Genomic DNA, 15,135 nt, shown 5'->3' on the forward strand with positions numbered 1-15,135 from the left:
TTAATCGGCCTGGATGGGCATTGCCCCATACCAGCATGCTTTGCAAGACTGTTCCTTGGAACAAGCCATGCATTAATTGTACAATATTTATTTATTCATTTCATGTACTTCACAACCATTAATGGCACAAATAGGGTGTACAACACCAAATCAAAAATAAACAATCCATACCTAATAATTATACCTAATAATTATACCTGTGTAATAGCATGATCAAAGAATTTAGCTAAGTGATATGAACCATCTGCCTGTGCAATAGAATTGATTGATTGGTGTGCTCTCATGACAATAAATTAATTTCTAAGTGGCTGAAACCGAGTCTTTCTGCTACTAGTGAGAGGAGTTCTTGGCAGTCTACTCTCAGCTTTGGCTCTTGGTCCACTGGAGGCTCCATCCCCACCACTCACACTTCCGTTACGGCTGTTGCTAGGAGATGCCTTTGAAATGATGGACGGGGGGCCGGCAGCACTGCTGGGTCGTTGCTGTGTCTTTGAACGTGTCTGTACGGGTGGTGTGTACGTCGAGGAGAGAGCTGCTCTAGTCTGATAGGGGGAGCTGTGAGCGGTGGGTTGTGAGTGTGTGGTTGAAGCAGTCTTTGCAGGGGAGCCCATTTTCATCCAGGGATGATTGAGGATTTGATCAATTGAAGGTCGTTCATCAGGACAAAATGATAGCATCCACTGAATCAGTGACTTTGCTTCTGTAGAAACACAGCAAATAGTGTTAGCAACATTCTTTGTACATGGATACCAGCTAGAGGACATTAACATGCATTAGAACATAAGGCAATGTTTTAGGAAGTTAGTACAACAAAGGAAAAGGAAGTTGTACTGTGTATTGTTGTACAAATGATTCATGGTGTTACTGGAAGGGGCGTGTACATTTTTGGAAGTTAAGTGTAAACCAACTATAGCTACACTTTACCGAAAAGAAGCCCCATAAAAAAAAAACAAGCAAGCTACTTAGTGACTGTATCACACCATTTAGTTTCTGTTGTACTACAGTGCTACACATGCAGTAACACTGTACAGTACCAACCTTGTGATAGGTCCACTTGGAATGGCAAGTGACCCGCCACAATTTCCGACTCCTTCTCAAAAGGCACATCTCCCAGTAACATGTCATAGAGGAGAATACCAAGGGACCACACAGTGGCAGGCACAGCATGGTAACGATGCTTCAACACCCACTCAGGCGGGCAGTACACACGAGTACCTGTGAAGACAACATAAAAGTACAACAAGATCAATTTTATCGCCTCATTCAAGTGATTGTGCAGCTAATTTATCCTACCAGGAGTTTATTCAATCTCTATAATAATTATTAAACTGAAATTGACGGTGTTTTGATATCAGACCACAAAGCACGCTGTATAATTCCTACTGGATGTATCCAAACTTGCATGGGCAAATTGAGCAACTTTCACTACTAACCCACCTTCATATTCAGTGTAGATTCCATCATGCATGAATGTGCCTGACCCAAAATCGATGAGCTTGATCTGGTTATTCTTTAAGTCAATGAGAATGTTCTCGTCCTTGACATCCCTGTGAACCACACCCACAGACAGACAGTACTGAACTGCCTCCACTACTTGTCGAAAAAGGAATCGTGACGACCTCTCGCTAACGGTACCCTTTTGTGTGATGTAGTCAAACATGTCAATGTACTTCTCAGGCCGTTCCATGACTATGTAGAAGTGATCAATGTCTTCAAAGTAGTCAATCATTTTGATAATGAACTTGTGGTCAATACCATGTAACAGGGCGATTTCTTTTGGAACAACTTGTGAGCCCATCTGAAAATATAGTAAATGGCAATACTACGTTGAGTTCAAGTATCATGATCATGTGTAATCTAATATTTGAGCACAGCTGGCATGCAAATAGAACCCATAATACACAAGGCCAAGGCCATTACTAGTCTGGTAAATGGATTACTTTGACAGAGCCTGTGCTAGGTGAACTGAGCACCACAAACAAACACATACTTAACCTTATGGTCCATTCTTTGGCAATTAATTCTAGGGCAATTAAATCACCCTAGCCTATTCTATTTCCTTATTACATTGTGAAAAGAAAGCAGTTGGGACTCTAATTTCCTCTGGTCCACAACATTGCAGGAAGGGAGGATCACAGTTTGCACACAGGAGGCCACAATACCTCTGCTATGTGCTTATAGTCAAAATAAACCAACCACATGTACATGTACACAGGTTTGTGTATGTGTAGTAGAAACCAGTAGCAACGGACAACATTCTTGTTACCCTATATCCTAATTTCTGTGAAGGGTTTAAGCCTATTCACGTGACGTGCCCAATTTAAAAGCAAACATATTAATGATGGTTGACCATTGTTTCTCTGACATACAAACAAGGACAACCATGGTTAGTCCATGTACTATGGGTGAATAGGAATTCAGGCATTCAGCTTAAGTTCTTACAACAATAAAGGTACAGTATAAGCTCTATGAAAAATAGCCCCACATTACAGAAAATGTGTGTGCTAATCATAAATAAGCATTCGTTGCAATGCACTTGTGTGCATCCGTACAGTGCAAACTTAAGCAAGCTTCAAGGTGTGTACATGCACATAATATTATTCTATGCTCACCTTGGCCCATCCATACACTTTTGACTTGGGAATGACCTTGATTGCAACCTAGTGGGAAATAATTATTGCAACATTATTATTAATGTTGATTCATTCTTACACAATGAGCTCTGAAACTACCATGTGTGAATTTGTAATACCAGGGAGACACCTGAAACTGAGTAATCTTGTAAGGGGCAACGTTTCCTCATCACATAGTTTACCATGGGAATGCTACTTGCTAACACGAGTTAAGAACTTGGTTACACTGTGAGAACAACACTAAGGCATTCAATTGTTCAACCCACACTTAATTTGGCAAAGCCTAAAAGCCACTGTAGATTAATAACTTAACCACTTAGCATTGACAGAAATAGGTGCTTTTGGCACAGACCATTAAACACAGTTTCCATCTAGGTGGCACTCAAGAATACAGGTAAACATCTAATGAATATAGATACTCCCTTAGGCTTGGACTCTGGGGAATATGGTATGAACAGGCTCAAAAGAGGTTGCATAAGCCTGATCTCTGCTGGAGATCCTCTGACCTAACTCCCAAAAGACCAATAGTAAATGTTGTACATTGTAGAGTGGGTAAATACTGAGTAGATCTACCACATTTGTATGTGCTTACAGAATCTCCAGACAATCTCGAGACACCAGCATAAACAGCTCCAAATCCTCCATTTCCTATAGTCTCGCCCAGCTGATAAAAGTCGTGCAGATTTCTTTGATCTTCCACTATAGAAAGGATAAAACAATACTGATGTAGTTTTGCAGTGTTTCTAAATAACGAACATTCTGTCACTTTTGTAAATGGCATTGCGTAATTGCGTAATTGCTCACTTCTCTTTGTGTGGTATCTTTCTGAACAACTTGACGGCTTGCTTTCTCTGGTTTTCTCCTCAGTTCTGGAGATGGAGGAGGAAAGTCGACACTGCTTTGTAAAGTCATGCGCTAGTACGCCCAGTCGCTGAGTGAGCATCATCGCAAAGTTTGAAGGTCTGAGAAATAAAATATAAATAATTATGCACATGCACAGCAGACAAAATACTCACTTACCATACTAGCATACAAAAAATAGTTATGAACTAGGCTCAATTACCTATTGCTAAGTATTAGACTACGTTTTACAAGAGACTATTACAAGAGACTATGGCTAGCTAGCTAGGTGAGAGGGTATATAGAGCAAACAGCAGCAGCAAACATTGGGAGTCCTAAACAATGAGCACCTCGTCCCAGCTTGATAGCACATGCTTATCTTGCCCACGTACTTGTGGTTAGAGCATGTTGTGGGCATGACCTCAACGACAGCCTACATATTATTGCCTAGATACTAGATCTATACGTACATATCTAGATAGCTTTGTACACACATAAATTAACTCACCAGCTGATGAATGAAAGAACCGTGCAGTGAAAACTTCAACACCTCTTTGCACACAATTTGAAAAATTGTGTGCAACTTTTTGGCTTATAAAATCCCGCCGACCGTTACCGGATATAATTAACTGATCACACCCCCACTTACTAGCGGGCGAAAACCAGGAGGTACGACATCCGTGTGTCAAAGGGTAAACTCACATTCCTTAGGTCAAAGTTCAATTGCGTGTTACCTGCCAAACTTAAACATAAGCACTGGGCTATTTTTAGCTGCCAAAATCTGATTTGTGCACTGTTTTATCTAGGTTATAGCTATTAGCTTAATCAACCATCGTTTCAGCTTCAAAATCTTCAGGAGGGAGGCCTGGAGTTGCTGTGAGTATCACTTTGTTTGATGTGCTATTGAACTTTGACCTGGATATAATAAGGGATGTGGGTAGACTAAGACACGCGGATGTCGTACTTCCTCTGGGGGAAAACCTTTGCGAATGAGCCAAATCAGCAGAAAATTTGATTGCGTTCTGGCAAGGATCATGTGTACTTACTAGTAATAATTTAGGTTTTGCTTTTGACAGCAAAAAGAAACAAAACAGAGGTTTTTTGTACACAACGTATAATAATTATGTATAATATAATGCAAACTCCACACTAAATCAATGCACATTCAGTACCTGCTGAAAGATAATTATTGTGGCAAAAAAGTGAGTATAGTTCATAATTATGGTCAACATATTCTCCAATCACGAACACCTCTCTCCTGAACATACTTCCCATGAGGTTCAAATTCACCTGGTGGCATTAGAGCTAAATACACAGCACTGTCTGCACCTTTATAACAATAGTGTTTAAATAATGTCAATTAAGATGATGATCCTATACCTTCTTCTACACCCAAAGGAGCAGCTTCAGTTCCCATTTGTGTCTTCACCCAACCAGGATGCACCTAGGCAACTTCTAACATAGAAACACAGAATTACAATAATTACTTTACTGTATTTATTAGCACTCCTGGTTGATTGGCATCAGCTGTTATTTTCTCTGCAAACAGCTCAGTCAGTCGATTCACACCAATTTTGGAAACCGAGTAAGCACCATAATCTGCATTGGAAAAAATGAGGTACAGAATGTACATTAATTATTGAAGTTTTATAAAGGGCTCACCTCCATCGACAGGTGGCCAACCCTTAGTTGAATATTCTTCTTCTGTGAGTTGGCAATCTCTGCAGTAAGCATTGCAGCGTGGATAGGAAAATTCAATGCAGAACATTTATACATGCAAGTCCTCTTATGTTAAAAAACGCCACGGTTAGAGAGCGTGACTGTGAAGTGGATACTAATGGCCGTTGTACAGCTAAACTCACCCAACGTATCTGTCCATTATCGTGGTGAGTTTCTCAGTGGTCAAATCAGGAGCAAGTATCTCTTCTTGTATTTCTTTCGATACATGTGTTATACGTCCAAGACCACTCCCCATATTGACAATCCTGTTGGTGTATAGGAACAATACAATTTGTAAAACCTGTATATTGATGTACCTACTATCTGGCTGCAGTAGAGGCCAGAAAGCATTGATTACATTAAGTACTCCATGGTAGTTAGTCATTATACTCCGATTGCCTCTATCAGCAAGTGACAATCCAGATGACTTCTATATTGAAATGATAATAATATAATAGTAGCTATGGAGGGACATTGTGACAAAAATAGATAATAAATGCTCCATGTTGATTTTAAAACGCGAGTAGAGAACGTGTATAGGAAACGCGAGTAGCCTACATACGTCTAGTAAAGGCATATAAAGAAACGCGTGTAGCCTAGGAAAAGCGTTTAGGAAATACATTGTGAGGCCCCATTCAGCTTACATGCAATATTTAAGGAATTATACCAGGTGGGTTAAAGGAGCAAGGGTCAGAGGTAAAATCAGAGGTCAGCTGACACTGCCCTGGCCAAGGTTTTAACTGTTTGGTGTATCTCTAAGCGCGCAAGTACCTTGTGTAAAGAAGATCTTGGCCAGGCTCATAATGTACTTTTGATTTGACTCTTCCCACGTATCTGGTATTCCAATTGATATCTCAAATACAATGTGTAAGGCTTCATCTGAATGGGATCTCACAACGTATTTCCTAAACGCATTTTCTATACGCATTTACTAGACGCGTTCTCTAAGCATGCTTTTTCTACTCACGTTTTAAAATCAACATGGACCATTAAATTTTATTCCACAAATATATATATAATTATATATCTTATAGGCGTTGTCAGTGTGTTTTTTCTACTCGTGTTTTAAAATCAACATCGAGTACTAATTTTACTACATGTACCCATTTTTGTCACAAATGGCCTCCATAAGTAGCAGCATGTACTATTGTGGTGTAAAAATCACTCTTTACTTTTTAGGTTTGCGTAGTGATTGAAGATCAACTGGATAATCCAGCAAACAATAAGTAAACTTACTCTGAACATTACTGCAGCATTGTTAATGAGGACATCCAGGCGACCAAAGCTTATCTGCACCGCTTCCTTTGCAGCCAGGATGCTCTCCTCACTGTCCACATCCAGGGGTAGGAAGACTGGCTGAAGACCCTCCGACATCAACTCCATCACAGCACTTTGACCCTTGTCCACATTGCGAGCTAGAGAAATAGTAGACAGCCAGCATTAGTACCTAACAATTTTTCGCTGGTACCAACATTTGTATTGGTAAAAAAAAGTCAGGTTTTGAAATGGGCTCTGCAAGTATCAAATTGCCAAGGAGATAAACGTAAGTACTTGTTTATACACTTACACACACACACACACACACCTGCAAGAAGAACTGTACCCTCAAATTTCCTGCATAGTTGCCTGACGATTTCCAGTCCTATTCCTTGATTTGCACCTGTAACCTGTGGAAAAGCAAACAAATAAAAAATTAAATCCAATAGCACGTTCTTACGAGTGCAACTCGTGCTACTGGAGATGCTGTTGCCATTGGCTCTGTCCGCTACTTTATTATACTCTGATGCCTGTACGAATTAATAATCATGTCAATCTGAGAAGAAAGGGGGAAAGAGTGGGGGATAGTGGGAGAAAGGGGAAGGAGTGGGGAAGAATTAAGAGTGGAGTGATTAGCTGCTGTCTATGGTATAACTATTAAAACAATAATATAGCTTATTTCCCCTTTGCAATTATGGCACCGGACAGGTTTCCTTGCCTCGAGCAGATCAGTCACAGTCCTAGTCTTGGAGCCAGAGGTAGAGAGTGGAGAGCTTCCGTATGTGCAGTCAAGTCTGGAGTGTCTTGTGTACGTGTGCAGTCGATCTAGTTGAGTCTATTCTCATGTACTCGGACTAGACAGTTTTTAATAGCTAGCTAGACAGCTGAGTGACCACGCCCCTTCTATCTTCAGTTCGGTCATGGGCGTGTCACACATGACTATCATGTGACAGAACTCTCAGAAACATTCTCCTCTTGCCTAGCTCCTCTTGCCTCTCTACTTGTTGTATGTGTCTGCACGTCTGGTACATGGTAACTAGCGGAAAAATTTAAAGCACTTTGTTAGCTGTAGACTACTTTGCTGATTCCAACTAACACGTAAGAGGCTTGCTCATGTACCAATTCAGGTTAATACTGTTAAATTCAAACATGGTAATTTTTATCTATTTCTAGGTTGTGCCATGACTATTCTACCCAAGAAAAAGCCAACTGAGTCTGAGAGTGGTTCAGACAATGACAGCAACAACAGCTCCAGCTCTCACACAGCTGCTGGTCATGTGGTGGACCCTCTACCTGATGACGGTACCTACCACAGCCCAGAGGGGTACTTCCATCGTAGGTGAGTGCCCTTCGTACTAAATTGGGAAAACTTTGTACAAAAACTAAATGATGCCATAATACCGTATTCTACCGAGATTACGCCCACCCTAATTGCATGCAGCTACTGGTAGGATGGGCTTAATTTCGAAAACAGTAGTTTTACTCGAAATTAAGCCCAGGCAAACACCATCCAAGTGTTCGCCTCGAAATTATGCCCACTCATTAAAAACTTAAGTATTTCTGTCTGCGCCTAGTACGTCTGAGGCCTGCCAGCTCTTGAAATACAATGCATACAGCAATGGTAATGCATGAGTAAAGTAGCTAGGTATAAAGAAAAGTATGCCAGTAAAGTTTGCATCGGAACTTGTCACTGTCAGAGAGTTTGTCCTTGTCTGCAAATAGGAGCATTGGATCTAGCTATTTCTAGATATCTTCAGCAGCTTATAAGAAACTGTTCAACCTTTTCTTGACGACTGCTCACTGACAAAATAATGCATCACTTCCTGGTGGGCGTATTCTCGAGGCAAATTAGCCTAGGCACGAACTTTCACTCAAAAGTGGGGGGGGGGGTGTAATTTCGGACATAGGCGTATAGTACGATATAATGATTGGTCCAAATGTCGCACATTATTTTAGGGCAACTAATAAGCATGGTGTGTTGTGTTTGTCAGAGGTCCGTTAAGTACTACAAAGGTTTGTGTAATTCGAAGCCATTTCTGACAAATAGTACTGGCTAACCTAAAGGAGGTCTGTATACTCACGTGAATGACTAGACTTGGCATTGTTGCATTGTTGGTAAATTAAGGATTGCCTGTGCCCCCCTCCAGTAGGTACGACCTGAGTTGCAGTAGTGGTGAGTCGTCCCCAGAGCTCTCTCCCCTCAACAAAAGGGCTGGCTATAGACCATCCTCAACAAACGCTGCTGCCACTCGCGCCAAGAAGCCTCCCCTTGATGCAAGCCCAGGCTATAACAGCTCTGAAGAGTACGATGGACCTCACGGCAGATACACTTATCTCGATCCAGAGGTTTGTTTAGGCATTCGTTTAAAGAAAATACAGTAGTCTAGACATACATAATTATGTACGCAATGCTGTTTGGTGGAGATAATATCATAGGAGTTGTATATAAATAATGTGTTTTGTTAGATATCTTGTTTCTGCTGCAGAGAGAATGTCAGTTTGAGCAAGCCTTGAAAAGTACAACTGGGATGGTCATCAAGAAGATGAGACCTGACGGGGCATGTTTGTTTAGAGCAGTCGGTGAGTGCTCTGACTTACAGTAGTGTGTAGTCTACAGTACATGCACACATGGCAGAGCCTTCCTTTTTTTTTTTTTTATTCACTAGCTATAATAGGAGCAAATGAGGGGATCTCATGTGCTCCTGGCTATAATAATAGTATCTTTGATCATAATTACTTCCTAGCCTCTACACAGGCTCTCCTTTTTCTGTTCTTTATCACAATCGTTCAATAAGATAAAATACTGTATTAATCGTTCAATGACGGTATTAATTGGAGGAATAAAGAAAGAAATAGACGTAGAGTTAGGAAAAAGGAGAGCCTGTATCGGGAAGTCGCGTGAGGGTAGAAGGGTGGTAGAAGGGTGAAAATGAGCGTGGGCATGCTGAGCTAGAGATGTTGGACTGTCCACGCAGAGATCTATGGCTAATAAAACTTTGCCTGAAGCAAGCTGGACATGGACTTGGAACTGGAAGTTTGCAAGCACTATAGCTAGCTATACCTTAGGCTTAGCTAGATGATCTACTAGTCTAGATTGTATTTGTGTGTTCAGATTCTATCAGACTATCACCTTTTCTTGTGTCTTTCTACATGCCATAGTCTATAGTATAGATTAGTCATCATTATCATATAGCAGGTAGCTACTGCCACCAGAGCTGGACACACTGGTTCTCTGATCTGACTTGCAGCACAGCTTGGTGGTTGTCTCAGTACAGTTTTATTAACTCTGAATGCGTGGGAGAATACTTTACATCACGATTGTGGGCTACATATCGCCCACGTTCATAAAAATCCGTGCGGATCACGTGATTTCCCAAACCAGGCCTTACTTTTTTCTTAACTGTACGCCTATTTCTTTCTTTGCTGTGACAACAGCAAGAAAAAGTAAGGCCTGGGAACGAGGCTAATTACTTCCCTGGAATTGATTGGGGATATAATATTATTGGTTATAATTATATTGCTATATATACTGTTTAGGAGGTATCTATGGGAATTATAAAACATAATTATTGCTCTGATGTTGTTTTCAGGCTGTGTTATTATTATAGAATGCTATGTGTTTTGGTGATATACGCTGTGTTAAATGCTTGCAGCTGACCAAGTGTATGGCGACCAGGAGATGCAGTCTGTAGTCAGGAACCATTGCATGGACTACATGGTAAGCATCCTATCTATTAACACCTACTCTGCGTGAGTCCATTTCTATTCTTGCTGGTTTAGGCTGCATGACCAATGACAGATACATTACACTTGTAATAGCAATTGAGCATGATTTCAATCTTTGTGTCAGTTTCATTGTCATTCTTTGTAGATGAAGAATGCTGACTACTTCTCCCAGTTTATTACTGAAGAAGATTTTGAACACTATGTGAATAGGAAGCGCTCAGACAAGTGCTATGGTAACAACATTGAGATGCAGGCCATGGCAGAGATGTACAACAGAGCAATCGAAGTTTATCAGTACTCTACAGGTACAGGAGCTATTCTCTAGTTGCAGTATAATAGTGTTAGGCAAAGGTACACACAGCCTGTACGTCTCATAGTTTACACTGGTTTATATAATAATTTTGCTACACGCATACACAAATGCGATTGCAGAGCCAATCAACATATTCTTTGGTGTGTACAAGACAGACAATGCCCCGATCAGACTGAGCTATCACGGCAGGATTCACTACAACTCTGTTGTGGACCCTTGTCAAGCCACCATTGGAGTAGGATTGGGGCTGGCTGGATTCACACCAGGGGTGGGTGTGTGTGTGTGTAGCATTATGTTTCAGTATAAATTAGAGTGCTTAAATTCTTGTGTGTACATGTGTTATTGGCTGACTGTAATCCCAACCTTGAAAAGTGCATTCTATTGACTAAACATGTTTCTGTACCATACAGCTTGCTGACAAGAACCTTCTCAAGGATGCTACTAAGGAGTCTGAAACCGTGCACATTGAGCAGGTATCGAAAGAACAACAAACTTCTCTTTTGATTATGACCCGTAGTTTGTCTATAGCCTTGTTCTAAATGTAGTTGTCAAAAGTGGAAGTACATGCATGCATGCTAGTTTTATTGTGCACTGTATGCAGGCAATGTTGGAGGACAAAATGCGCAGTACTGACTGGGAGACCACGTATGATGCTTTGGAGGAGGCAGTGGCTAGGGAATCCTATCTATCCTGGCTCAGAGAAAACGAACAAAGGGGATTAAATGGCACTCAGGTATGGACTGAGCTTTTGTGTACAAGTTTGTAGGAACTGAATTTTACTTTGTGTGCTTGTACGTGCAACTTAGCTACCGTTTCACCTTCTGTCCCTACTCAAAGTCATTTACAGAATCGTTCAATTTCTGATGACATAGTGTATGATTCCCAAAATTTCTTTTTTTCTGTACAGTCAACATCTGCATCAAGCCGTGGTACGTCCTCTCGTCACCCTACTCTTCCCCCTCCAATCACAGCGACATCTTCAGCTTCTCAGTCCACACCAGGCACCCCTCCACATTCAAGCACAGATGTCAGCTCCCCTAATGCCACTAAGTCCGTTACAGTCAAGCGAGGATCTTCTCATAAGAATCTTCAATCTGACAAAACCACTAAACTTGGCAAGTCTCATTCGGCAGTGTTCCACTCTTCGGATTATCGCGCTCCTCGTAGAGCCATCCCATCCCCTCCTGGGAGTTTCTCCTATCGTAGTTCTTCTGGTAATGGCTCTGTGCGCGGCTCCCCATACCACTCCCCTCGAGATTCACCCAGGAATGGATCGTTGAGGGGGTCTGCAAGAAACTCACCCAAAGGTGGGTCACCGAGAACTTCAGCTCATAACTCCCCTCGATCTTCTGTGTCAAACAGTCCCTCCCCTCCGCCATCTTTAATCACTGCTGTGAGCTATACCAGTGGAGGGAGTGCACCATCTTCACCACAAGAATTGGTACCTCGACGTTCAAAACCTAACAGTCCCAAGCAAGAGTCTCCCAGGTCTGGACCAACAACTCCTCTAACTAGAAGATCTCCTGTTGATACCAATGAGGGGCATCCAACTTCCGCAGGCTCACAAACGCCACCACTCAACCTTGATTTTGAGTCCGGACAAGTTGTCAGTCAATTGCCTTTTGAGTACAGCTCATTTCTCGATCTTCCACCATCTGCACTTGGTAAGTGAATCATAGATAGAAAAGAAGAGGGATTGGAAACAGAAGTACCCTCGAAGTATTATCCGTGTATCTCCGCAGTTTTACAGGCAGCAAACAATTCTTGTGAATTATTCATGTTAGCCTTCCATGTTAAAAGAAAGCAAAACAATTCTCGTAAGAGCAGTTCTGCTGCTAAACATCAACTTTCATCTAGACCATTTGGGACACAGCATACTACTTAGTTACACAGCCTTAGTTATATCATAGGTACTATAGGAATACAAGCATGAAGAGGCGCTCTGTGTACCTCTAGCTCTTCTCGACAATCGAGATTTTATTCATTTCCAAATGATACCTGCCATCAGGGGGCATGTGATCAGTAATACAAGAATGTTCCCAGAGCCACTTCATTGTAAAATATCACGTGAATCGCTTCTGTTTCCAATCCCTCTTCTATTCAATCATAGAATGTACCAATGTGTGATCCTCTTTCTGCTGTACAGGCCTCTCTGAGTGGGAAGATGACAGAGTACTGGCTGCAGTTTTGGCTGCATCCCAACAAGAATACATCGACAGTTTAAAAAGAACCTCTAGAGGGGCTGAGGGCTTATAGTTAGCTTATTAATTTTTGTTTTGTTACTGTTATCTTATCTGGTATTAATCATGTATTTAGAATGAAAAGTGATTATCTGGTACTGAGCGCGTCTGTTTACAGTGTGTCTATCTGTTGTTATGGCAACATAATGCTTGTGGGTGGTGCTTGGTAACCACTACCACGCTCTTGCGGTTTGGTATGTTTTGCTTGTATGTGCTGGCACCAAACAACGCTTTACAAGCCAATCTTTTAGCTCGCTACGTGTATACGATCACAACCATTGAGCATTTGGATCTCCATTGGCGTTATTCAAGACAAGCTACATTGTTTGTGCTCCGAAATCCAAGCTTTTATGTGCTATTGTGTAGGTTTTTTGTGAGTCATCAACTGAACTAGTATTGAAGTATAATGCTTGCTATGTACAGCGGACAACCTCTAACCAGAAGCAATTCTTATCAAGGGAATAACGTATTCTCATCCTCTGGAAATCATCATCATGGAACCACAACCCATCAGCACCATGATCGGTACCAGGTTGGAAAAGAGTCCACCAATCCGAACTACAGACACTCCAAGCCTCCGGTCGGTCTCCCTACCCTGAAGCCGACCACTCACCAACAAACTTCACAATACAGCAGTATACCTGACCACCACCATCAATCTTCATACACATTGCCCAAAATTACTGGTGTTCAAGTGCAACAATTGTTCGAGAGTGAATCAAGCAAACCCGTAGTGAATGGATCTGTGAGACAACCTCGAACTGGAGCTCCTAGTGAACCTCTACCTCCCGTCAATGATCGACCTCTCACTGCTTCTCGTACTCCAAGTGCTGATACTATTGGATCCTCAAGAGCTACTGCTGCCTCTGTGCACAAACCAAAGCACCTAACCCCTGAGCAAGCCGTAAAACTCTATAGTAGCAAACTGAGTGTAGTGGAGCAACAGGAGATTCCTGAGTATAGTCAAGTGTATTTTGTTGGCCAGCATGCAAAGAAACGTCAAGGAATTCCTGGAGGACCGAACAACAGTGGCTTTGATGATGACGCTGGTTCTTATCAAATGGTGCCGCATGACCATATTGCGTACAGATACGAGGTTTTGAAGGTATTGGGCAAAGGAAGCTTTGGTCAAGTTCTGAAGGTGTACGATCACAAAACACAGCAGCATATTGCTCTGAAAATTGTGAGAAATGAGAAGCGATTCCATAAACAAGCAGTTGAAGAGATTCGGATTTTGGAACACTTAAAGAAACAAGACAAGGACAATACCCACAACATTGTACATTTGTATGACCACTTCAATTTCAGGAATCATGTGTGCATCACATTTGAGCTGCTCAGCATGAATCTGTACGAGCTGATTAAAAAGAACAAGTTCCAGGGTTTCAGTTTGGCACTGGTTCGAAAATTTGCCCACTCTATCCTGATGTGCCTTGATGCCCTCTATCGCAACAGAATCATCCACTGTGATCTGAAGCCTGAGAACATCCTTCTGAAGCAGCCTGGCCGAAGTGGAGTGAAGGTGATCGACTATGGATCAAGTTGTTATGAGCACCAGAGAATCTACACTTACATTCAAAGCCGATTCTACAGAGCACCAGAAGTGATACTCGGAGGAAAATATGGAATGCCCATTGACATGTGGAGTTTTGGATGTATTTTGGCAGAGTTGCTCACTGGCTACCCACTCTTCCCTGGTGAGGACGAAGGTGATCAGCTCGGAACTATGATGGAAGTTCTAGGATTGCCCCCTCAAAAACTACTCGATAATTGCAAGCGAATGAGGATGTTTTTCAGCTCAAAAGGACACCCACGATATTGCACTGCTTCACAGAATCCAGATGGTTCGATTTCATATGCTGGAGGACGATCAAGAAGAGGGAAATATCGAGGCCCACCAAATAGCAAGGAACTGAGCAGAGCACTTCGTGGCTGTGACGATCCCCTATTCCTTGACTTCCTAGGGCGATGTCTAGAGTGGGATCCAGCAGCACGCATGACCCCTCCACAAGCTCTACGACACGGGTGGTTGAGAAGAAGACTACCAAAGGCACCAGCTGAAGCAGGTGGCCATAGTCTCAGTCAAGACCCACGTAGCCAAGGGGTATCACATTTTACATCTACCGCTGGAAAATCTACGACCTCTCGAAAGCAAGATGGCAAGCTAACGACTGCATCAACAACCAAACTAAATAGTGACCAGTCTAGAACAGTTTTACCAAAGATAGTTGGTAGATAGCAATATTTTTTTGTCGTCCAGATCAGTATATACATGGTATGAATTCATCATCTATGTTTTGTCCTCAGTTTTTTATTCTCATTTTTCTGTGAGCATTATTTTATGCTATTATAATTATGACATTAATAAGTGGTCTAGACACAACTGCTAAAATTACTGCTAAAATTG

General features: G+C 41.8%; 4 protein-coding genes across 8 annotated transcripts; 2 read left to right on the forward strand and 2 right to left on the reverse strand.

The window, feature by feature from the left end:
• Positions 1-86: 86 nt before the first annotated feature.
• LOC135345964 (serine/threonine-protein kinase pim-3-like) lies at positions 87-4,366 on the reverse strand. 2 transcript variants are annotated; one of them, XM_064543429.1, is made up of 7 exons: positions 3,982-4,366; positions 3,438-3,595; positions 3,226-3,332; positions 2,613-2,660; positions 1,438-1,798; positions 1,039-1,215; positions 87-700 (listed from the first exon to the last, which is right to left on the reverse strand). In XM_064543429.1, exons 2-7 carry the CDS (start codon positions 3,577-3,579, stop codon positions 294-296), a joined length of 1,242 nt encoding a protein of 413 aa, XP_064399499.1. In that variant the 5' UTR covers positions 3,580-3,595; positions 3,982-4,366; the 3' UTR covers positions 87-293. The 2 variants fall into 2 exon arrangements, with proteins under 2 accessions (XP_064399499.1, XP_064399500.1); XM_064543430.1 differs by lacking the exon at positions 3,982-4,366 and adding an exon at positions 3,654-3,942.
• Positions 4,367-4,515: 149 nt separating this feature from the next.
• On the reverse strand, positions 4,516-7,336 carry LOC135345973 (carbonyl reductase [NADPH] 3-like). 2 transcript variants are annotated; one of them, XM_064543440.1, is made up of 10 exons: positions 7,168-7,336; positions 6,910-6,979; positions 6,778-6,859; positions 6,429-6,607; positions 5,510-5,622; positions 5,336-5,458; positions 5,136-5,194; positions 4,966-5,072; positions 4,854-4,917; positions 4,516-4,802 (listed from the first exon to the last, which is right to left on the reverse strand). In XM_064543440.1, exons 2-10 carry the CDS (start codon positions 6,943-6,945, stop codon positions 4,699-4,701), a joined length of 867 nt encoding a protein of 288 aa, XP_064399510.1. In that variant the 5' UTR covers positions 6,946-6,979; positions 7,168-7,336; the 3' UTR covers positions 4,516-4,698. The 2 variants fall into 2 exon arrangements, with proteins under 2 accessions (XP_064399510.1, XP_064399511.1); XM_064543441.1 differs by having other exon boundaries at positions 4,961-5,072.
• A 45-nt stretch (positions 7,337-7,381) lies between these two features.
• On the forward strand, positions 7,382-12,826 carry LOC135345949 (OTU domain-containing protein 5-B-like). 3 transcript variants are annotated; one of them, XM_064543405.1, is made up of 11 exons: positions 7,382-7,481; positions 7,623-7,788; positions 8,597-8,795; positions 8,936-9,029; positions 10,103-10,167; positions 10,321-10,480; positions 10,608-10,756; positions 10,899-10,961; positions 11,090-11,221; positions 11,396-12,152; positions 12,635-12,826. In XM_064543405.1, exons 2-11 carry the CDS (start codon positions 7,631-7,633, stop codon positions 12,742-12,744), a joined length of 1,887 nt encoding a protein of 628 aa, XP_064399475.1. In that variant the 5' UTR covers positions 7,382-7,481; positions 7,623-7,630; the 3' UTR covers positions 12,745-12,826. The 3 variants fall into 3 exon arrangements, with proteins under 3 accessions (XP_064399475.1, XP_064399477.1, XP_064399474.1); XM_064543407.1 differs by having other exon boundaries at positions 7,390-7,547; positions 8,600-8,795; XM_064543404.1 differs by having other exon boundaries at positions 7,391-7,547.
• A 100-nt stretch (positions 12,827-12,926) lies between these two features.
• Positions 12,927-15,100, forward strand: LOC135345950 (dual specificity tyrosine-phosphorylation-regulated kinase 2-like). The gene has a single exon (XM_064543408.1). The coding sequence runs from the start codon at positions 13,135-13,137 to the stop codon at positions 14,965-14,967; it is 1,833 nt and encodes a 610-aa protein (XP_064399478.1). The 5' UTR covers positions 12,927-13,134; the 3' UTR covers positions 14,968-15,100.
• Positions 15,101-15,135: the final 35 nt, after the last annotated feature.

The sequence above is a fragment of the Halichondria panicea genome, chromosome 13 (assembly GCF_963675165.1).
Source record: "Halichondria panicea chromosome 13, odHalPani1.1, whole genome shotgun sequence".
In the NCBI taxonomy this organism is placed as follows: domain Eukaryota; kingdom Metazoa; phylum Porifera; class Demospongiae; order Suberitida; family Halichondriidae; genus Halichondria; species Halichondria panicea.

Bases quoted from the DNA above. Each gene is read 5' to 3' on its own strand.
- LOC135345964 (XM_064543429.1), bottom strand. From the start codon at position 3,579: ATGATGCTCACTCAGCGACTGGGCGTACTAGCGCATGACTTTACAAAG. The intron at 1,799-2,612 runs GTGAGCATAGAA...CTATATTTTCAG, and splicing joins AAGTGTATGGATGGGCCAAG to ATGGGCTCACAAGTTGTTCC. The intron at 1,216-1,437 runs GTGGGTTAGTAG...TTGTCTTCACAG, and splicing joins AATCTACACTGAATATGAAG to GTACTCGTGTGTACTGCCCG.
- LOC135345973 (XM_064543440.1), bottom strand. From the start codon at position 6,945: ATGGCAACAGCATCTCCAGTAGCACGAGTTGCACTC. The intron at 6,608-6,777 runs GTGTGTGTGTGT...CTATTTCTCTAG, and splicing joins GGGTACAGTTCTTCTTGCAG to CTCGCAATGTGGACAAGGGT. The intron at 5,459-5,509 runs GTACATCAATAT...ATACACCAACAG, and splicing joins CTACTGCAGCCAGATAGTAG to GATTGTCAATATGGGGAGTG.
- LOC135345949 (XM_064543405.1), top strand. From the start codon at position 7,631: ATGACTATTCTACCCAAGAAAAAGCCAACTGAGTCTGAGAGTGGTTCA. The intron at 8,796-8,935 runs GTTTGTTTAGGC...TTTCTGCTGCAG, and splicing joins ACACTTATCTCGATCCAGAG to AGAGAATGTCAGTTTGAGCA. The intron at 10,757-10,898 runs GTGGGTGTGTGT...TGTACCATACAG, and splicing joins TGGCTGGATTCACACCAGGG to CTTGCTGACAAGAACCTTCT.
- LOC135345950 (XM_064543408.1), top strand. From the start codon at position 13,135: ATGCTTGCTATGTACAGCGGACAACCTCTAACCAGAAGCAATTCTTAT.